The following is a 23,997-nucleotide window of genomic DNA, read 5'->3' as shown; positions in this document are numbered from 1 at the left end:
AACCCATACATATATGCCGATGATGTAACGAGTTATTTCCTTTCAAACAAGACATTAATGAAATCTCCAACGAAATCAACCAAAGTCTACACATCATGAACATCTGGGCAGATGCATTCCGATTGAAACTGAACGCAGAAAAAACTCAATGCCTCATACTTACCTCCCAATACAACACGAAAAAATTTACCGCTATTAACACACCTAAACTAAATCTGCCAATCTCAGAAACTTTAAAAATCCTTGGAGTCACTATTGACCGCCACCTAACACTTGAGACTCACGCGACCAACACAACCTAAAAGATGTTCTCCTCCATGTGGAAACTGAAAAGAATAAAACCATTCTTTCCGAGATCTGTCTTCCGCAGCCTAGTGCAATCACTCGTACTCAGTCATCTGGACTACTGCAACTCACTATATGCAGGCTGCAAAGAGCAAATACTGAGGAAACTTCAAACAGCCCAGAATACAGCAGCCAGACTTATCTTCGGAAAACCAAAATACGAAAGTGCAAAACCCTTACGTGAGAAACTACACTGGCTCCCACTCAAGGAACGTATCACCTTTAAAGTATGCACCTTAGTCCACAAAATCATTCACGGTGAAGCCCCTGCATACATGTCTGACTTACTAGACCTGCCACCCAGAAACGCTAAAGGATCATCCCGAACTTTCCTCAATCTCCACTTCCCTAAGTGCAAAGGCATAAAATACAAAGTACTGCATGCATCAACCTTCTCTTATATGAGCACGCAATTCTGGAATACATTACCACGCAACCTGAAAACGATCTACGAATTAACCGACTTCCGCAAAATATTGAAAACTCATCTCTTTGAGAAACTTTACTGCAAGGATCAAAACACATGAAGGCCATACACACTAATAGAAATGCATCACTACACTTCTTCTGAATTCTCTTCCCCTGTACTTTCACCACATTTAAAACTCTACCCACAGATAAAATTGTTACACCCTAATGTTCTCTGGCTATTGTTCTATCGTCCTATCATCCCCCATTGTTACATTCTATTGATATATCCCCCAAATGATATTCTGAACTGACTTTGTCTTCCCTTAACTCTTCACAATGTAACCCATAATTGTATTGTAACAAATTGTACTTCCATCATTCACAATGTATTGTAAGCCACACTGAGCCCGCAAATAGGTGGGAAAATGTGGGATACAAATGCAATAAATAAATAAATACCCCGGTATGACAGTGTTCCACTGGCTATCTTCCTTCCACCAGGTCTCCAAGATGCCTACTATATCTAGTTTTTCATTTAGTGCAATATATTCTTTCCCATCTTATTTCTTAGGCTTCTGGCATTCACATATAGATATTTCAAATTATGTTTGTTGTTCCTATTTACATCATGCTCAGTACTTGACAGTATTAATTTGCAATTTTTTGTCTCATTTTTATCGGGATACCCTATCGTCCCTGTTTTGGTGATATCTTTAAAAGATACCTTATTCCGAACCATGCACTTTTGAGTGACTATCAGCCTTCCCCCAGTCTCTAGTTTAAAAGCTGTTCTATTTCCTTTTTAAATGCCGATGCCAGCTGCCTGGTCCCACCCTGGTTAAGGTGGAGCTCATCCTTTCGGAATAGGCTCCCCCTTCCCCAGAATGTTGCCCAGTTCCTAACAAATCTAAAACTCTCCTCTCTGCACCATTGTCTCATCCACCATTGAGACTCCGGAGCTCTGCCTGTCTCTTGGGCACTGCATGTGGAACGGGTAGCACTTCAGAAAATGCTACCCTAGAGGTTCTGGATTTGAGCATTATACCTAAGAGCATAAATTTGGCTTCCAGAGCCTCCCTCCCACATTTTCCTATGTCTTTGGTACCCACATGTACCAAGACAGCTGGCTTCTCCCCAGTACTATCTAAAATCCTATCTAGGGGACGCGTGAGGTCCGCCACCTTCGCACCAGGCAGGCATGTCACCAGGTGATCCTCACGTCCACCAGCCACCCAGCTATCTACATGCTTAATAATTGAATCACCCACTACAACAGCTGTCCTAACCCTTCCCACCTGGGCAGTAGCTCCTGGAGACACATCCTTGGTGCAAGAGGATATTGCATTCCATGGTGTGGTGGTCCTTTCTACAGGATTACTTCCAGCCTCACCAGGGTGATGCTCTCCTTTTAGGAGGTCTCCCTCCTCCAACGCAGCACAGGGGCTGCCAGATTGGAGGTGGGACTTCCCTACAACTTCCCTGTAGGCCACCTCTATGTACCTCTCTGTCTACCTCAGCTCCTCCAAGTCTGCTACTCTAGCCTCAAGAGAATGGACTGATTCTGTGAGAGCTACGAGCTCTTTGCATCAAGCACACACATATGACATCTCACCAAATGGGAGGTAATCATACATGTGACATTCAATGCAAAAGCCTGGATAGCACCCCTCTCCTGGTGGACTACTGTCTGCATCTTAATATTATAGAGCTGTTTAATTACAACTTCTTAAGGCACTACGGATATCAGATGAATATAATGATCTTTTGACTGTTGTAATTTGTAATTTATTTCTGGTTTGCTACTTAGAAACTAATTAAATGTAATTCAGACTAATGAAAATTCCCCTTTTGTTGTCTTAATTAGAATAATTGACTATAAATGAAGAGCTGAGCTTGGGGTGGGTGGGAGTTGGGGGGTGGTTGGCTGGGAATGAGGACTGAACTGGGCCCTTCTAAAGACTGTCTGTTAAAGCGAATGCTACATACCTATAGAAGGTATTCTTCGAGGACAGCAGGCTGATTGTTCTCACTGATGGGTGACGTCCACGGCAGCCCCTCCAATCGGAATCTTCACTAGCAAAAGCCTTTGCTAGCCCTCGCGCACCGATGCGCACCGCGCATGCATGGCCGTCTTCCCGCCCGAAACCGGCTCGTGCCGGCCAGTCTCATATGTAGCAAGACAAAGACAAGGGACGACACAACTCCAAAGGGGAGGCGGGCGGGTTTGTGAGAACAATCAGCCTGGTGTCCTCGGAGAATACCTTCTACAGGTATGTAGCATTCGCTTTCTCCGAGGACAAGCAGGCTGCTTGTTCTCACTGATGGGGTATCCCTAGCCCCCAGGCTCACTCAAAACAACAAACATGATCAATTGGACCTCGCAACGGCGAGGACATAACTGAGATTGACCTAACAATTTTTCCAACTAACTGAGAGTGTAGCCTGGAACAGAAAAAACATGGGCCTAGGGGGGTGGAGTTGGATTCTAAACCCCGAACAGATTCTGAAGCACTGACTGCCCGAACCGACTGTCGCGTCGGGTATCCTGCTGCAGGCAGTAATGAGATGTGAATGTGTGGACAGATGACCACGTCGCAGCTTTGCAAATCTCTTCAATAGTTGCTGACTTCAAGTGGGCCACCGACGCTGCCATGGCTCTAACATTATGAGCCGTGACATGACCCTCAAGAGCCAGCCCAGCCTGGGCGTAAGTGAAGGAAATGCAATCTGCTAGCCAATTGGATATGGTGCGTTTCCCCACAGCCACTCCCCTCCTGTTGGGATCAAAAGAAACAAACAATTGGGCGGACTGTCTGTTGAGCTGTGTCCGCTCCAGATAGAAGGCCAATGCTCTTTTGCAGTCCAATGTGTGCAGCTGACGTTCAGCAGGGCAGGAATGAGGACAGGGAAAGAATGTTGGCAAGACAATTGACTGGTTCAGATGGAACTCCGACACAACCTTTGGCAAGAACTTAGGGTGAGTGCGAAGGACTACTCTGTTATGATGAAATTTGGTGTCAGGGGCCTGGGCTACCAGGGCCTGAAGCTCACTGACTCTACGAGCTGAAGTAACTGCCACCAAGAAAATGACTTTCCAGGTCAAGTACCTCAGATGGCAGGAATTCAGTGGCTCAAAAGGAGGTTTCATCAGCTGGGTGAGAACGACATTGAGATCCCATGACACTGTAGGAGGTTTGACAGGGGGCTTTGACAAAAGCAAACCTCTCATAAAGCGAACAACTAAAGGCTGTCCTGAGATCGGCTTACCTTCCACACGGTAATGGTATGCACTGATTGCGCTAAGGTGAACCCTTACAGAGTTGGTCTTGAGACCAGACTCAGACAAGTGCAGAAGGTATTAAAGCAGGGTCTGTGTAGGACAAGAGCGAGGATCTAGGGCCTTGCTGTCACACCAGACGGCAAACCTCCTCCATAGAAAGAAGTAACTCCTCTTAGTGGAATCTTTCCTTGGCGCAAGCAAGATGCGGGAGACACCCTCTGACAGACCCAAAGAGGCAAAGTCTACGCTCTCAACATCCAGGCCGTGAGAGCCAGAGACCGGAGGTTGGGATGCAGAAGCGCCCCTTCGTTCTGTGTGATGAGGGTCGGAAAACACTCCAATCTCCACGGTTCTTCGGAGGATAACTCCAGAAGAAGAGGGAACCAGATCTGACGCGGCCAGAAGGGAGCAATCAGAATCATGGTGCCTCGGTCTTGCTTGAGTTTCAACAAAGTCTTCCCGACCAGAGGTATGGGAGGATAAGCATACAGCAGACCTTCCCCCCAGTTCTGGAGGAAGGCATCCGATGCCCGTCTGCCGGGGGCCTGAAGTCTGGAACAGAAATGAGGGACCTTGTGGTTGGCTCGAGATGCAAAGAGATCTACCAAGGGGGTGCCCCACGCTTGGAAGATCTGGCGCACCACTCGGGAGTTGAGCGACCACTCGTGAGGTTGCATGATCCTGCTCAACCTGTCGGCCAGACTGTTGTTTACGCCTGCCAGATATGTGGCTTGGAGCACCATGCCGTGACGGCGAGCCCAGAGCCACATGCTGACGGCTTCCTGACACAGGGGGCGAGATCCGGTGCCCCCCTGCTTGTTGATGTAATACATGGCAACCTGGTTGTCTGTCTGAATTTGGATAATTTGGTGGGACAGCCGATCTCTGAAAGCCTTCAGAGCGTTCCAGACCGCTCGTAACTCCAGGAGATTGATCTGCAGATCGCGTTCCTGGAGGGACCAGCTTCCTTGGGTGTGAAGCCCATCGACATGAGCTCCCCACCCCAGGAGAGACGCATCCGTAGTCAGCACTTTTTGTGGCTGAGGAATTTGGAAAGGACGTCCCAGAGTCAAATTGGACCAAATCGTCCACCAATATAGGGATTTGAGAAAACTCATGGACAGGTAGATCACATCTTCTAGATCCCCAGCAGCCTGAAACCACTGGGAAGCTAGGGTCCATTGAGCAGATCTCATGTGAAGGCGGGCCATGGGAGTCACATGAACTGTGGAGGCCATGTGGCCTAGCAATCTCAACATCTGCCGAGCTGTGATCTGCTGGGACGCTCGCACCCGCGAGACGAGGGACAACAAGTTGTTGGCTCTCGTCTCTGGGAGATAGGCACGAGCCGTCCGAGAATCCAGCAGAGCTCCTATGAATTCTAGTCTCTGTGCTGGGAGAAGATGGGACTTTGGATAATTTATCACAAACCCCAGTAGCTCCAGGAGGCGAATAGTCATCTGCATGGACTGTAGAGCTCCTGCCTCGGATATGTTCTTCACCAGCCAATCGTCGAGATAAGGGAACACATGCACTCCCAGCCTGCGAAGCGCCGCTGCTACTACAGCCAGGCACTTCGTGAACACTCTGGGCGCAGAGGCGAGCCCAAAGGGTAGCACACAGTACTGGAAGTGACGTGTGCCCAGCTGAAATCGCAGATACTGTCTGTGAGCTGGCAGTATCGGGATGTGCGTGTAGGCGTCCTTCAAGTCCAGAGAGCATAGCCAGTCGTTTTCCTGAATCATGGGAAGAAGGGTGCCCAGGGACAGAATCCTGAACTTTTCCTTGACCAGATATTTGTTCAGGGCCCTTGGGTCTAGGATGGGACGCATCCCCCCTGTTTTCTTTTCCACAAGGAAGTACCTGGAATAGAATCCCAGCCCTTCCTGCCGGATGGCACGGGCTCGACCGCATTGGCGCTGAGAAGGGCGGAGTTCCTCTGCAAGTACCTGCTTGTGTTGGAAGCTGTAAGACTGAGCTCCCGGTGGACAATTTGGAGGTTTTGAGGCCAAATTGAGGGTGTATCCTTGCCGGACTATTTGAAGAACCCACTGATCGGAGGTTATGAGAGGCCACCTTTGGTGAAAAACTTTCAACCTCCCTCCGACCGGCAGGCCGCCCGGCACTGACACTTGGATGTCGGCTATGCTCTGCTGGAGCCACTCAAAAGCTCGTCCCTTGCTTTTGCTGGGGAGCCGAGGGGCCTTGCTGAGGCGCACGCTGCTGACGAGAGCGAGCGCGCTGGGGCTTAGCCTGGACCGCAGGCTGTCGAGAAGGAGGATTGTACCTACGCTTACCAGAAGCGTAGGGAACAGTCTTCCTTCCCCCATAAAATCGTCTACCTGTAGAGGTAGAGGCTGAAGGCTGCCGGCGGGAGAACTTGTCGAAAGCGGTATCCCGCTGGTGGAGCTGCTCTACCACCTGTTCGACCTTCTCTCCAAAAATATTATCCGCACGGCAAGGCGAGTCCGCAATCCGCTGCTGGATCCTATTCTCCAGGTCGGAGGCACGCAGCCATGAGAGCCTGCGCATCACCACACCTTGAGCAGCGGCCCTGGACGCAACATCAAAGGTGTCGTACACCCCTCTGGCCAGGAATTTTCTGCACGCCTTCAGCAGCCTGACCACCTCCTGAAATGGCTTGGCTTGCTCAGAAGAGAGCTTATCCACCAAGCCCGCCAGCTGCCGCACATTATTCCGCATATGTATGCTCGTGTAGAGCTGGTAAGACTGGATTTTGGTCACGAGTATAGAAGAATGGTAGGCCTTCCTCCCAAAGGAGTCTAAGGTTCTAGAGTCCTTGCCCGGGGGCGCCGAAGCATGCTCCCTAGAACTCTTAGCCTTCTTTAGGGCCAAATCCACAACTCCAGAGTCGTGAGGCAACTGAGTGCGCATCAGCTCTGGGTCCCCATGGATCCGGTACTGGGACTCGATCTTCTTGGGAATGTAGGGATTGCTTAATGGCTTGGTCCAGTTCGCCAGCAATGTCTTTTTGAGGACATGATGCATGGGTACTGTGGACGCTTCCTTAGGTGGAGAAGGATAGTCCAGGAGCTCAAACATTTCAGCCCTGGGCTCGTCCTCCACAACCACCGGGAAGGGGATGGCCGTAGACATCTCCCGGACAAAGGCCGCAAAAGACAGACTCTCGGGAGAAGAAAGCTGCCTTTCAGGGGAGGGAGTGGGATCAGAAGGTAGGCCATCAGACTCCTCGTCAGAGAAATATCTGATGTCCTCCTCCTCCTCCCACGAGGCCTCACCATCGGTATCAGACACAAGTTCACGGACCTGTGTCTGAAGCCGTGCCCGGCTCGACTCCGTGGAACCACGGCCACGGTGGGAGCGTCGAGAGGTAGACTCCCTCGCCCGCACCGGCGAAGCTCCCTCCGCCGACGTCGTCGGGGAGCCTTACTGGGAGGCAACCGCAGTCGGTACCGCAAGCGGCACCGGCGTCGGAGACCTCACCCCAGGCAAGGGGCCAGCCGGCGTCTCACTCGACGGTACCAGTGGCGTAAGCACCGCCGGTACCGGAGGGGAAGGGCGCAACAGCTCTCCCAGGATCTCTGGGAGGACGGCCCGGAGACTCTCGTGCAGAGCGGCTGTGGAGAAAGACGTGGAAGCCGATGCAGGTGTCGATGTCAGAGTCTGTTCCGGGCGTGGAGGCTGTACCGGCCTGTCCATAGTGGAGCGCATCGACCCTCTTGAACAGAGGGTGAGCGGTCCTCTCGGTGCCGATGCCTACTGGGTACCGACTCCCTCGGCGACCCAGAGCTCTCGGTGCTGATACGGGAAGGGGACTGGTGTCGATGCTTCTTCGACTTTTTGGAACGAAGCATGTCACCGGAGCTTCCCGGCACCGACGAGGAGGACGTAGAATCCAGCCGTTGCTTCCTCGGGGCCGAGGCCGAAGAAGGTCGGTCTCGGGGGTCTGTACCGCAGGAGCCCTCAGGGTAGGGGGAGACCCACCCGAAGGCTCACCGCCACCAGCAGGGGAATGGACAGCCCTCACCTGCACTCCAGTCGAAGCACCACCGTCCGACGACATCAGCAGAAGTGGAGGTCCTGGTACCACCGACGCCGACGCAGCCTTCCGATGTCTCAGCCCCGATGCAGAGGGTCGATGCCTCGATGCACTCGATGCAGTCGCGGCCGAGGACGGAGGTCTAGATGCTGTCGACGTCGGTGCACTTGATACTCCCGGTGCCGACGAAGAGCCCGAGAACAAAACGTTCCACTGGGCCAATCTCGCTACCTGAGTCCGCTTTTGTAAAAGGGCGCACAGACTACAGGCCTGCGGGCGGTGCCAGCCTCCAGACACTGAAGACACAACGCGTGCCTGTTAGTGAGCGAGATTACCCAGGCGCACTGGGTGCACTTCTTGAAGCTGCTGGGAGACTTCGATGACATGGGTGGAAAAATCACGCCGGCGAGATCAAAACTCGTGATTGCGTAAGGCACCAAAAAGAGGGGGAGAAAAAATTCGACCCGAGGCCTCAAAAGGGCCTACCCCGACGACGAAAATAAACTTACCGGGGCAAAGACTGAAAATAGAGGAAAGGGAAAAGACCGAAAAGGTCTGCTTCCAAAATCCTTTTTTTTTTTTTTTTAGCGAAAAGTCAATAAAGATGCGCGAGGTCAACTTAAGGGGCGCGAACGGCGTAACACGACCGTACCAAGCGCGGACAAAAGAAGACTGGCCGGCACGAGCCGGTTTCGGGCAGGAAGACGGCCGCGCATGCGCATCGGCGCGCGAGGGCTAGCAAAGGCTTTTGCTAGTGAAGATTCTGATTGGAGGGGCTGCCGTGGACGTCACCCATCAGTGAGAACAAGCAGCCTGCTTGTCCTCGGAGAATGCTGTGACAGAAACTATAGTTTTAAAACTATGGGGGAAAGGGTATGGAGACTAGCTAATAAAGTTTGCTTGCTTTTTTAAATTATTTTAAAATCCTGTGTTTATCAGTATTCTACAGTTCCTCTTTTAAACCCTAATCTTTAAGCTGTGGCAGAAACTTCAGGTTTTAAACCTATGGGGAAAAGGCTATGGAGACTAGCTAATAAAGTTTGCTTTTTTTATTTTAAAATTTCTGTGTTTATCAATATCCTACAATTCCTCTTTTAACCCCTAATCTTTAAGTTACTAAGCTCAGAATAAAATAATGTCACTTACCTACAGAGATGTCCTCTTCTCTCAGAACTTCTCAGAAAGTTTTTAGATCATCAGAGCAAGGGCTTAGCTGATAGCAAAGAAGTTTTTGCTTATAGTTGAAACATTATTTGGGAACCTAGATCAGGAGGGCCATTTGGCAGGCTGTGGCTCAAAAGTTCAACAATTTTTTGAAAAGCTTGCTTTGCCTGGTTTTTCGGTAGCCAGTTTGCATAGAGCTTTATATTCTCAGGGGCCACCAAGGAATTACTCAGCTTGTATTCAGAAATGGAACTTAGACATGGGACTTCCCTTGACGTCTCTGGACATGTAGTCACTGATTACTCAGATTCTCAGTACAGTATACAGTGCCTACTTATAGGAGTGTAAATTTCAGATGCTTCTGTGGGCTTATTTTTCACAGAAACAGGCCTGTAGGGCTGGACCTGTCTCTTTGCTCACATGCTTAAAATATGGTGCATCAGAATGCTCTCCAGCTTATTCTTTGTGGGCTTGTACATATATTGTGGGTTACTGAAAGGAAATTTTTGGGGCATTTGGAGTGGCTGTTGGGCTATGCAATTCAGGTGTCTCCTTTAGGGGTGTTACTGGGGAAGCTGGGTGTTTTCAGGGTGCAACTGAGTGGAGCAAAACTCCTTTTAGGGAAGGCTAGTTTAGTGGGGAAGATGGTCATTTTGCAACAATGGATGCAGGTCACCCAGCCCACATGCTGGAACTGGAGAAACAGGTTTCATGTGCTCATGACTTGGGAAGCTTGGGATGCTTGGGGTTCACTGTGAAGCAAAGCTCTTTTCACAAATTTAGGACCCTTATTTGTGATCCCTCCATCATCAAGCCCGCAGTTTCATGTTGAGCAGTCTTAAAACTGGATCATGTGGCTAGATGATATGGTTTGTAGTGAGTTCAATGAGTATTTTTTTTGGGGGGGGGGGGGAAGAGGGGGCTGGGGTTAAGGGTGGTATTGGGAGGGGTTCAGTTTGTTTAGCAAGTGTTTGCAGCATTGTAGCTCTTGGGTTTGGTGGGGGTTAGGGAGGGTAGAGTATTAGGGTTTATAGGAAACAAATTAGTCATCTGGGATTGCAGGTTCTTTTACATATTATGGTTCTTTTTCATTGTTTATGCACTGTTGGTTATATTTGTTGTTTGATGACTCAATAAACAGATTTAAAACTAAAATATAATCCTCCCAAGCTATCCAAAATGGAGAACTATTGTTATTGGCTATTATAAGGGGTTTCTTTGTCATAGGATCACACCCAGTGGTGTGCTGGAGCGGGCTCTCACGGGCTCGCGAGAGCCGTTTGTTACGTTTTTAAGAATTTTGGGAGCCAGTTGTTAAAGTAGGCCTCCCCATGGCTACTTTAACAACTGACTCCCAAAATGTGGGCTTGGGCCCCCTCCTGAATTCTCTTTTACTTTGCTAGCAGTGATGCTGGCCCCACCAGCCAAGTTAATAGACTGCTGCTGCTCCCTGCTCCTTGTTTCTGACTCTAAGCATCGGGCTGGGACTTTTCATGCAAGCGCAAGAAGGTTCCATCATGCTGCTCAGAGCCAGAAACAAGCAGCAGAGAATGGTGGCAGTCCATTTATTGACTGGTGGGGCTCTGCAAAGGTATGCCTAGCGTGCCTGCACAAGGGGGGGGAAGAGAGAGGCATGTATTCCCCCCCCCAAAAAATTTCAGGGCCAGCTATGCCCGGAGAGAGAGCCCGTTGTTAAAAATTTACCAGCACACCCCTGGTCACACCCCAGGGTCCCCACAGAAAAATTAGCTCAATGCATGCACCCAAGGAAGCAGGTTCTCTCCATGGAAAGGGGAAAGAAGAGGATTTCCCTTCAAGGTACTGGCATAGGGGTCCCTCCAAACAATCAGTCCAAAAAAGATATGCGGGTGCTCCAACTCTTATTACTGACTCTTCCTTTATCTATGTTCGTAATCCCTTTCAATAATAACCAATCTTTTGGAGCAAAGGGTTTCCCAAGTACACAGACAAGCTTATTTCCTCTCTGGGTTCCTTCTCCACTCAAATTTTCCATGTGGGAACTATCTTGTACACAATACATTATCTAGTCATCAGCTCTCCTTGTCCCTTTGCCTTAAAGGTCAAGATGCTCCTGAAGGCTCTCTGATGGTCCTACCTTTGAAATTCCCTGGTATCTAGTAGGCCAGGCAGGAGTGATCCCCAGTTGGTCCTGCCCTTGTTCGGTACCAGGATCCATAATAGTGGTGGTGGCCCCTAGAAGGTTCACTGGCACCATTGTGGATCCTGGTGCCGGCAAGGGCAGGACTGACTGGGGACTATTCCTGCCCAGCCCACTAGATACCAGGAAATTTCAAAAGTGGACCTGGTGGGGCTTTCAGGATGCTCGGGTTGGGGGGGGGGGGAGGAGGAATCTGTATAGTGAGTTCAATGCTTGGGAAGCCCTTCTGGTTCGGGGGGGGGGTTGATTGGGGGACAATATTGGGAAAGCCACAAGACAGGGTTTGTGCTGGGGGGGGGGGGGGGTGCTCTGGCCACAACTATTTTGTAAGGTTGCCAGCACCTTTAAGATTCTTTTCGGCTAGAAAATTATCAGCTATAATGCAGTTTGCAGTGTGCATCCAGTCTTCACCTCAAGCAGCATTATCGTATAAACATAGTAATGAAATGCTTTACATGCATTTGCATGTTTTGCATCTTTTGCTCCACATACAAATAACAAAACAGGAAAATCAAATCAGAACCCCATGCTATTAGCCAAAAACTGCCAAGCAGAAATCATTTATAGAGCTAAAATGTTAGCAATGCAGAGAGGAACAGCAATTATGTGGTAATAATGTTGTGCACTATGTTTTTTCAATGTCTGCATGCTGCATAGAGCATGTGCAGTGCTTTTCTGGCCAGTGGAAGAGTAACTCAGAGAATAAACACATACAACAGAAACTACCATATGAACGGGTAACCCGTCAGTGTTGTAGGGACAGAGGAGTAGAGCAATTGGGTCTAAACCTGGAAATGAAGAATGAGGTGACATGGATGATGATTTGGGAAGAGGACTATGTGCAACATAATTGAGCATTGTGTTTTTCTACTTTTTTCCTTCCTTTTGTTTGGTCTCGTTTTTCTGAATATGAATATAAACATGCTAGGTCGGAGAATGACTACTGAGATCATAGTTATGAAGCAATCAGTTTATATGCTCAACTAATCCCTAGTTTATAGTCCAGAATCAGTGATAAATTTTTGATGTCAGTGGGTGGCCAGTAAATAACAGTAGGTTTAGTGAATAGGATGATAATTTTATTAAGTTAATTATGAATCTATTTGCATCTCATTTAGCTGAACTGTGTGTGCCTAGATGCTACAGTTAACCATTTAAATGCCAATCCAATAGCTGAATCCTTAGAGAAAGACTTTAGAAAGGAAGTACAAAGAGGAATTCACACATCCAAGTTAGGATGTGTGGAATTCCCACATTATTTTATAAGAGGCTCTGCAAGATATAAAGCCTCTTGTAAAGCAGGAGCACTGTTGCACATCCCAGCCCAGCCATATACTACTACTACTACTACTACTTAACATTTCTAGAGCGCTACTAGGGTTACGCAGCGCTGTACAGTTTAACAATGAAGGACAGTCCCTGCTCAAAGGAACTTACAATCAGAGGGAGCAGCAATTTTAGAAAGATGGACATGGGGAAAAAATGTACTCCCCATCCCCAGCACAGACATGGAAGTAGCTTTCTAAAATCACTGCACTGCTCCCCCTGCAAAGAGCCTCAATTCCATGATCAGTGCCCCTTCCCCCCCAACAAAGGAAGCCTCTACCCCAATGCAAGCTTCCTCAATTGCTCATCTCACGAGCACACTCAACTTTCTCAGCAGTAAGTCAACTTTCCCAACAGTAAAGCCAATCCCCGCCTCACCAGCCAAAACAACCCTCCACCAGCATCTGGCACCCCACACCAGTCAAGACTCCCCCTCCGCCTGCACCTGATACCCCACACCAGCAAGGAAACCTCCCCTGCTGGCACCTGACACCTCCCACTAGCTTATACCCCCTGCCAGCACCAGACACTTTCTACCAGCCAAAACGCCCCTTGAAGCAACTGTGCCCCCCCCCCCCGAGCAAAGACACCCATCCCCAGAATTAAGGAAAACATTTTCCAGTTATTCAATTTAGATATATACAAGTTCCTCATGGTATGTATTACCATAAGTATACAAAGGAGTAGTGTGACCAGCAGGGCAACTTCAGGACGACAAAGTGGTGGAAGAAAAAAACCTTTATTGATAATGCCCAACACGAAACTGTGCTTCGGCCAAGTGCATGCCTCAAGGGCCTAAATAAAAACGTAAACAAACAATGCGGGACAAAAAAATATGCATATTTATTGGTAATATGTTACATTTTATTTACACTTATTTTATAAATACATGCATTTTCTATGAACCAATGTTTGTAGACATTTAATGGATTATTTACATGTACATATGCATTGTTTTATTTTTTTGTCCCGCAATGTTTGTTTACATTTTTATTTAGGCCCCTGAGGCAGGCACTTGGCCAAAACACGGTGCAGTGTCGGGCATTATCAATAAAAGGTTTTTTTCTTCCACCACTTCGTCGTCCTGTTGTTCCTAAAGTTGCCCTGCTGGTCACACTACTCCTTTGTTCTGCTTCTTATTACGTGGAGGGGCATAATTGAACAAAAACGTCTATCTCCATGGGCGTTTATCTCCGAGAACGGGTCCGTGAAGGGGCGGACCGAACCGTATTTTCGAAAAAAATAGACGTCCATGTTTTATTCGACAATTTGTGAGCTGGGCGTTTTTGTTTTTCAGTGATAATGGAAAATGAAAGCGCCCAGCTCAAAAACGAATAAATCTAAGGCATTTGTTCGTGGGAGGGGCCAGGAGTCGTAGTGCACTGGTCCCCCTCACATGCCAGGACACCAACCGGGCACCCTAGGGGGCACTTTTACAAAAACAAAAAAAAAGGTAAAAGAGCTCCCAGGTGCATAGCACCCTTCCCTTGGGTGTTGAGCCCCCCAAATCCCCCTCAAAACCCACCGCCCACAAGTCTACACCATTACTATAGCCCTAAGGGGTGAAGGGGGGCACCTACATGTGGGTACAGTGGGTTTGGGGGGTGGTTTTGAGGGCTCCCATTTACCAGCACAAGTGTAACAGGTGGGGGGGGGGGGATGGGCCTGGGTCCACCTGCCTGAAGTCCACTGCACCCCCTAATAACTGCTCCAGTGACCTGCATACTGCTGCCAGGGAGGTGGGTATGACATTTGAGGGTGAAAATAAAAAGTTGTGAAACGGCATATTTTGTGGTGGGAGGGGGTTTGTGACCACTGGGGGAGTCAGGGGAGGTCATCCCGATTCCCTCCAGTGGTCATCTGGTCATTTAGGGCATTTTTTGGGGCCTTATTCGTGGAAAAACAGGGTCCAGGAAAAGTGCCCTAAATTCTCGCTAAAAACGCATATTTTTCTTCCATTATCGGCGAAAGGCGCCCATCTCTGATCGCCCGATAACCACTCCCCAGTTCCGCCTTCACCATGCCTTTGACACTCCCCCGTCAACTTTGTCCGCATCCGCGACGGAGTGCAGTTGAAAACGTCCAAATTCGGCTTTCGATTATACCGCTTTATTCGTTTTTGTGAGATAAACGTCTATCTCCCGATTTGGGTCGCAATATAGGCGTTTTTCTTTTTCAATTATAAGCTGGATAGTGGATCACAGTCTTCTGCTCCTGCGGTTCCCTTACCATTTTACCATAAGTATAAACAAGAGCTAAAATCAACAATACTAACACTCTTAAAGTTTTTCCCCATTTTATTTTCGATACATTTTTAGTATTCTTATGAAGGTAATGTAAATGAGATATACCTTGTATAACAGATCATAAGAGCATGTTACAGCTTCCTTGAGTTTAATAAGGGCTTTTTCTGGACTAAGCATCTGAGCTAGTGTATCTTGTTCTTTCCTTTCACCAAACTTAGATGCTTTGCCATCATCAATAACTCTCAGAAAATCAAAATAAGAAACTTTGCCGTCATGTACTTTGATTCCAAGCCTAAAAAAACATGAAAATGTACAATGATGAAAATATGTTTCTAATTCATATGATCTAAGGAAATTAAATGCATATTTTTTTTAAAAGCATTATTTCATAAGAGAATGTATAGCTTCTGAAGATATTAACAGCTCCATTTTTTTCATAATGGTAAAACTTTAAGGAGTCCTTTTACTAAGGTACATTAAAGGATTTAGAGTGCGCTAATGATTAGCATGTGCAAAATGATAAGATGCCCATTATATTCCTGTGGACATCTTATCATTTAGGGGCCCTTTTACAAAGCGGTGGTAGGGCTATCGTGTATGTAGCGTGTGCCAAATTGACATGTAATTTCGAAGTTGGCACATGCTGTTTCCTGTGGTAGAAAATATATTTCCATTTCTACTCAGGGGGCGTTCCCAGCAATAATCGGCAGCGTGGCCACATTGGCGCACAGTGCATAAGTACTGCGTGTGCAGAGCACGAGCCCCTTCCACTAGGTCAACTAGTGATGGTAAGAGCTCTGGCAGTAAATAGCTGCATGCTACTTTTAATTTTAGCACACAGCCATTTACTGCCTCCATTTAAAAAAGCCTTATTTTTTCAGCCGCGGTAAAAAATGGCCCAGCATGCGCCAAAAACACGCACCCACACTACCGCAGGCCACCTTTTACTGTGGCTTAGTAAAAATTGCTAGCATGCACTAAGTCTGTTAGCACACCTTAATAAAAGGGCCCCTAAGAATGTAGTACATGCTGGAATACATTTATTTATACATTTATTATTTAGAGAACAACAATTCTATTCACTTATACTTAGAAGCACAGTAAAATGAAATTACTTTCCTGTAATGGAGGTTTTCTATAGATAGTCATGACAAATCAGACACAAAAATAGGTAAGGTCATCTCATGGTGCGGAGACATAGTAACATAACATAGTAACATAGTAGATGATGGCAGAAAAAGACCTGCACGGTCCATCTAGTCTACCCAACAAGATAAACTCATGTGCTACTTCTTGTGTATACCTTACCTTGATTTGTATCTGCCATTTTCAGGACACAGACCGTAGAATTCTTGCCCAGAACTAGCCCCATTTTCAGGACACAGACCGTAGAAGTCTTGCCCAGAACTAGCCCACCACCCAAACACCAGCCCCGCCTCCCAATCTCGGCTAAGCTTCTGAGGATCCATTCCTTCTGCACAGGATTCCTTTATATTTATCCCACGCATGCTTGAATTCCGCTACCGTTTTCATCTCCACCACCTCCCACGGGAGGGCATTCCAAGTATCTACCACTCTCTCCGTGAAAAAATACTTCCTGACATTTTTCTTGAGTCTGCCCCCCTTCACTCTCATATCATGTCCTCTCGTTCTACCGCCCTCCCATCTCCGGAAAAGGTTCGTTTGCGGATTAATACCTTTCAAATATTTGAATGTCTGTATCATATCACCCCTGTTTCTCCTTTCCTCCAGGGTATACATGTTCAGGTCCGCAAGTCTCTCCTCATACGTCTTGTAACGCAAATCCTATACCATTCTCATAGCTTTTCTTTGCACCGCTTCCATTTTTTTTACATCCTTAGCAAGGTACGGCCTCCAGAACTGAACACAATACTCCAGGTGGGGCCTCACCAACGACTTATACAGGGGCATCAACACCTCTCTCTATACAGCCTAGCAACCTTCTGGCTACGGCCACCGCCTTGTCACACTGTTTCGTCGCCTTCAGATCCTCAGATACTATCACCCCAAGATCCCTCTCCCCATCCGTAACTATCAGACTCTCCCTGCCTAACACATACTTCTCCCGTGGATTTCTACTCCCTAAGTGCATCACTTTGCATTTCTTCGCATTGAATTTTAATTGCCAAACCTTAGACCATTCTTCTAGTTTCCGCAGATCCTTTTTCATGTTTTCCACTCCCTCCCCGGTATCCACTCTGTTACAAATCTTAGTATCGTCCGCAAAAAGGCAAACTTTACATTCTACCCCTTCGGCAATGTCACTCACAAATATATTGAACAGAATCGGTCCTAGCACCGATCCCTGAAGCACTCCACTACTCACCTTCCCCTCCTCCGAGCAAATTCCATTCACCACCACCCTCTGGTTTCTGTCCGTCAACCAGTTCCTAATCCAGTTCACCACTTCAGGTCCTATCTTCAGCCTGTCCAGTTTATTCAAGAGCCTCCTGTGGGGAACCGTGTCAAAAGCTTTGCTGACATCTAAGTAGATTACGTCCATAGCACGTCCTTGATTCAATTCTCCAGTCACCCAATCAAAGAATTCAATGAGATTCGTTTGACACGATTTCCCTTTGGTAAAACCATGTTGTTTCGGATCTTGCAACTTATTGGCTTCCAGGAAATTCACTATCCTGTCCTTTAGCATTGCTTCCATTACTTTTCCAGTAACCAAAGTGAGGCTTACCGGCCTGTAGTTTCCAGCTTCTTCCCTATCACCACTTTTGTGAAGAGGGACCACCTCCGCCATTCTCCAATCGCACGGAACCTCTCCCGTCTCCAAGGATTTATTAAACAAATCTTTAAGAGGACCAGCCAGAACCTCTCTGAGCTCCCTCAATATCCTGGGGTGGATCCCGTCCGGTCCCATGGCTTTGTCCACCTTTAGGTTTCCTAGTTGTTCATACACACTCTCTTCCGTGAACGGTGCTAAATCCACTCCACTCTCACATGTACTTCTGTCAGTCCATCTCAGTCCTTCTTCAGGATTTTCTTCTGTGAAAACAGAACAAAAGTATCTATTTAGTAAATTTGCCTTTTCTTCATCATTTTCTACATAGCGGTTCACAGCATCTTTCAGTCTCACAATTCCTTTTTTAGTCTTTTTCCTTTCACTAATATACCTGAAGAAATTTTTGTCACCTCTCCTTAACCTTCTAGCCATTTGTTCTTCCGCACGCGCTTTCGCCAGATGTATCTCTCTTGGCTTCCTTCAGTTTCATCCGGTATTCCTCTCCGTGTTCCTCTTTTTGAGTTTTTCTGTATTTCTGGAACGCCAACTCTTTAGCCTTTATTTTCTCAGCCACTTGCTTGGAGAACCATATCGGCTTCCTTTTTCTCTTGCTTTTATTTACTCTCCTTACATAGAGGTTTGTGGCCCTATTTATAGTTTCTTTCAGCCTGGACCACTGCCCTTCCACTTCTCGTACGTCCTCCCAGCCCATCAGCTCCTTCCTGAGGTATTCCCCCATTTTACTAAAGTCAGCACGCTTGAAATCCAGGACTTTCAGTTTTGAGTGGCCACCCTCCTCTTCAGCCGTCATATCAAACCAAACCGTTTGATGGTCACTGCTGCCCAGGTGGGCACCCACTCGGACATTTGATACACTATCTCCATTTGTGAGTACCAGATCTAGCGTTGCTCCCTCCCTTGTGGGTTCCATCACCATTTGTCTGAGCAAAGCACTTTGAAAAGCATCCATGATTTCTCTACTTCTTTCCGATTCCGCAGATGGAACCTTCCAATCTACATCCGGCAAATTGAAATCTCCCAACAACAGCACCTCTCTTTTCTTCCCCAACTTTTGAATATCAGCGATCAGATCTTTATCTCGCTCCTCCAATTGTGTCGGGGGTCTGTAGACAACACCCATGTGGACAGAGGTTCTATCCTCTCTTTCTAAGGTGATCCATATCGCTTCTTCCTTTCCCCAGTTCCCTGTCATTTCAGTCGCTGTGATATCATTTCTCACATACAGAGCTACTCCTCCACCTTTACGCCCCTCTCTATCCTTCCTAAAAAGATTATAGCCTGGTATGTTTGCATCCCATTGAGCCATGTCTCTGTGACTGCAACTATGTCCAAGTCTGCCTCCAACATCAGGGCTTGAAGGTCATGAACTTTATATGACAGAATAGCTTCTCTCAGAGTTCAGAATTAGCTTTAAAAAGCTTCTGAGCACGTGCAGCAGTTTCTGCATGTTGCTGACCCTGAGCTAGTATCTTAGGTCATATGTAGCTTAAACACAACTCTCAGGAAAAGTGGGTGGGACTGTATGCCTCATTTATCCTTTTTTCTAAGAAGAACACTTGTTGCAGGAATTACCACTATTGTTAGCAGAATCTGTGGTACTTCAGGAGTCAAACACCACACACCAGAATGAGAGAGGAATCTTCTTTATTTGCCAGCAAACAAAGTAGGACATCAGCGCTAGCTCTCTCCTTCTCTTCAGCTCTCTGTGTCTTGTGTCTCCTGTCTTGGTTCCTTCTCGTCTCAGCTCCTTCTCTAATGTAAGCTGCTTCTGTTCTCATTTATATAGGGTCCTAAACCCTTCTAGCCCCCCTTTCTCACCAGATGGTAAGGAATAGATTGATTACCCTGTCTTGAACTAATTATCTCTACACATTTACTCAAAAATATCAGTTACATAGGTTTGAGATATTTCCTAAATTGACCTATGACCTGGGGCCTCTCAAACTAGACAATGTGGTACCTATCTCCTGCATTTTATTATTATTAAATTCTCAGATTCCCGGTTAACTTCATACTAACCGGACTCTGGCATTCATTAAGGGGCCAAGGGGCCAGTCTTGCTTAATGGCACACAGACATGGTTTGTTATTACTTTCAGGAGACCAGTCCTACACTTAGCTATAATCAATCAAGGAGAAGACTTGACTTTTCCTGACCTCTTTCACCTTCTAGCTTCATACACAGAACTAGCTAGGACTGTGGATAATTCAAACCAGATGATGACCTCTTAAACTGCAGACAAATCTCACCTGAAAGTCAGACACTGAATTGAAAAGATATTCTACATAGAAATAGAACTTATTAATTAAACAGAATAAAACATATTTTAAAATAAGCAGAAATCAGAATTCCTTATAAGACAAAATCTAAATTATCTAGAATTATTTAAATCTACTCTATCTCCTTCTAAACAGCATTCAGCCTAATCTTTTAAAACAGCTTGCTTGCTGATCCCCTCGAGATTGTCCAGTATACCTTGCTTAGAATGGCATCCAGATGTGGTAAATAATACCTATGAACAATCCATCACTCAAAAAGGTGACAAAGAAAGTTTCATTTCTCTCTGACCTTTCTAACCTCTAGTCTAGCAAAAGCTAGACATTTGAGTAATTAAAACCAGATGGCATTCTACCACTTGCAGGACTAAACCAAACTTAAACAGAATTAACAAATTAATATGATTTCTCTGTCCAAGCTGCCTCACACTTATTTAGGGTAAGTATTTTCACTTTTTCTACTGAGATGTAAAATAAATCAGTCTCCTATTCTTTGGATGATATAATTTTGTACTAGTAAACTACTCCTTTCTTTTCTTTATCAGTCCACAAGAAGCAGACTGTTGCATGTTTCAGACTGATTGGAATAAAGTTTTCTCAGCACTAGAAGACGTGTCTCCTGCTTCTTGTGAACTGCTTGGTATTTTCTGCAGATCATAGTTTCCTCTGTTTGGTTGTCCCTTTCTTGTCTTTGTTGTAATTATGTGAAAAAGTATCTTAATACTGCTTGATCAAAAGCACGGTCTATTCTGGATGCATGATACAGATAAGTGAGATGTAAATATGTGCAGGAAATACCATGTTGCTGCTTTGCAGATGTCTTCTAGAGATGTTGCCCTTAAATGAGCTACTGATGTTGCCACTGCTTTGCTTTGGTAGGCCTTTACCATACCTTGGTTCAAAGGCCAGCCTGCTGATAGCAAAACTGAATGCATTTTACCAATCGGTTAGCTGTTGCTCTCTTTGAAATGGAAACACCTAACTGTATTTGGGTCATAAGATATAAAGAAATAAGTTGACTTAGAATGTCCACTTTAAAAAAATTTTTAAGTAGAAAGTAAGTCCTTTTTTACAGTCTAAGGTATGACGTGACCTTTCTCCTGGGTGACTACGGCTTAGGACAAAAAAACTAGCAGAACTATTGACTGGATGATGTGGAAGAGCAAAATTACAGGACTTCCATTCAACCTGTCTTTTCCTCCATCTAGAAGTAGTTTACTATATGAGGATACCACATATCCTAAATTCCACTTGAGCTCCAGAAACTAGAAGAAATGAGATAAAACATCTTTAGCTTATTACAAGATAAGAATTAGTAGCTACACCAATACCTGTGTATTGGTATAGCTACTACTACACCTGCAAACCAGACTTCATCTTCTGATTTTGATTGTTCTAAATAGTGTGATTCTCCTCAGGAACTATCTTCAAGGGACTTTTCAAAATAGTAGGAGTCTTCTGAGATCTTGCTTATTAACATTCTGAGTGATTTATTTTTGTATGATTCAGAATGGCTGGATCTTTAAAGGGTAAAGGATCATGGATTTGATATATCACCTTTTTATGGTACAACCAAAGCAGTTTACATTTATTGTATGCAGGTACTTTCTATGTCTCTAGTGGGCTCACATTCTAAGCTTTTATAGCTGGAATAATGAAGGGTCACAAGGAGCCACAGTAGAAACTGAATCCAGTTTCCCCAGGTTCTAAGCCCATTGCATTAACCATTAGGCTACTCCTCCACTCTATGACAGCTCTGTAGTCTTTTTTATAGGTGTGGTGAATGGCTCTGATGTCTGGAACCAGATTTTGGCAATTCCTTTTCAGGATCAGCCAGCACATCTTTGATGTAATTCTTCATAAAGTCTTGAAGCATCTTTACTATAAAGGCCAATGGTTCCTCACCAGCTGATACTGATTTTGATAGCAGTATGGGGGAATTCATCTGCCTGTGGCAGTAGTACTGGGGAGCAGTGGACTATGCTGACGTTATGGTAAAATTATGTATCACACCTGATAACTTTCTTTCCATTAATCATAGCAGATCAATCCATAGACTGGTGGGTTGTGTCCATCTACCAGCAGGTGGAGATAGAGAGCAATCTTTTGCCTCTCTATATGTGGTCATGTGCTACCAGGAAATCCTCAGTACAGACGATATCAAAGCTCCATCCGCAGGAATCACCAAACATAGAGAATTACACCAACAAAGGGTCTCTCTGCCACCCAACCACCGCCGAAGTGGGGGGGGGGGGGGGCACCCACACCCGCCGACGTGGGGGGAACTGGCATGTCCTGCTATCGCAACCGTGGGAGGAGCTGGCTTAACCCATCACCGCCAAAGCGAGAGGGAAACAAAGCTACCCTACTACCGCATGAAGTGGGAGGGAGCACTGGCATAATTTAGTTATGAATCCAACCACCATCGAAACGGGGGGTAAGAAGCAGCAGCTCACTGTAACACAAAGTCGTCCCAACTCCATGAAAATCCAAGTGGAAGAACTTGAACTCGAAGTCCTCCTGAACAGGAACTGAAGTCTAAACTTGAACCTGAAATATAACTGAACTAGAGCAAACAGTACAGATATCTGGGAGGGACTATGGATTGATCTGCTATGATTAATGGAAAGAAAATTATCAGGTATGATACATAATTTTACCTTCCATATCATCAAGCAGATCAATCCATAGACTGGTGGGATGTACCCAAGCAGTACTCACCCAGGACGGGACATGGAAATCCCAGAACGCAACACTGAAGCTCCAAACTGGGCCTCGGCCCTTGCTTCCACGTCCAAGCGATAATGCTGTGAGAAGGTATGAGCCGACGCCCAAGTCGCCGATCTGCAAATCTCCTCCAAGGAAACGGACCTGGACTCTGCCATCGAAGCCGCCTGTGCTCTAGTAGAATGAGCCTTCAGCTGGATAGGCGGCACCTTCCCTGCGGCCACATAAGCCGCGGCAATAGTTTCCTTGACCCAACTTGCCATTGTAGGTTTAGATGCCTGCAGACCCCTACGGGGGCCCGCGAACAGCACGAACAGGTGATCCGACTTCCGGAAATCGTTGGTCACTTCCAAGTATCTGATGATAACTCGTCTAACATCCAGGCATCTGACAGCACGATACTCCTCTGGATAATCCTCCCTACGGAAGGAGGGTAGACAAAGCTGCTGATTCACATGGAAGCGAGAAACAATCTTGGGCAGGAAGGAAGGCACTGGGAGAATAGACACTCCTGCCTCCGTGAACCGCAGGAACAGCTGTCTACACGAGAGCGCCTGGAGCTCGGAAACCCTCCTGCTGAAGCGATTGCCACCAAAAAGACCGCTTTCAACGTCAGGTCCTTCAGAGACAGCCATGATAATGGCTCAAAGGGCGGCTTCTGCAAGGCCCGCAGCACCAGATTGAGATTCCGCGTAGGCACTATCGAGTGAAGAGGAGGGCGTAGGTAATTAACCCCTTTAAGAAAACGCACCACATCTGGCTGAGAAGCCAGGGAAGCATCCTTCAGGCGACTCCTGAAGCAAGCTAGAGCCGCTACCTGGACCTTAAGAGAGCTGAGCGACAGGCCTTTCTCCAGACCTTCTTGCAGGAACGCCAACACTGAAGCAATTGGCGCCATGAAGGGCGACAGGGATCCTGCCTCGCACCATGATACAAAGGTATGCCATACCCTGGCGTAAGTAGTAGAAGTAGAGCGCTTCCGTGCTCTCAGCATAGTGGCGATGACCTTGTCCGAGAAGCCCTTCTTCTTCAGCCGCTTCCGCTCAAGAGCCAGGCCGTAAGACCAAAGGGGGAGTGATCCTCCATCACCACGGGACCCTGATGTAAGAGGCCCCGCTCCGCTGGAAGCCACAGAGGACTGTCTACGGAAAGCCGGATCAGGTCCGCATACCAAGGGCGTCTGGGCCAGTCCAGACCCACCAGGACCACCCGGCCTGGGAGTTTTGCCACCCGGTAGAGAATTCTG

At 46.8% G+C, this 23,997-nt stretch overlaps 1 protein-coding gene across 1 annotated transcript in view; it reads right to left on the bottom strand.

Annotated features, from left to right (window-relative positions):
* The window catches only part of EFCAB6 (EF-hand calcium binding domain 6), a 1,149,121-nt gene that overhangs the window by 181,693 nt on the left and 943,431 nt on the right, over nt 1-23,997 (bottom strand). Inside the window, exon 24 of the mRNA XM_030215418.1 lies at nt 15,078-15,264. Within this exon, the coding sequence (XP_030071278.1) occupies nt 15,078-15,264 (187 nt within the window). The remainder of the gene's footprint in view (nt 1-15,077; nt 15,265-23,997) is intronic.

Source organism: Microcaecilia unicolor, chromosome 9 (genome assembly GCF_901765095.1).
Source record: "Microcaecilia unicolor chromosome 9, aMicUni1.1, whole genome shotgun sequence".
NCBI classification, from domain to species: domain Eukaryota; kingdom Metazoa; phylum Chordata; class Amphibia; order Gymnophiona; family Siphonopidae; genus Microcaecilia; species Microcaecilia unicolor.
This window is presented reverse-complemented; position numbering and strand designations above follow the sequence as displayed.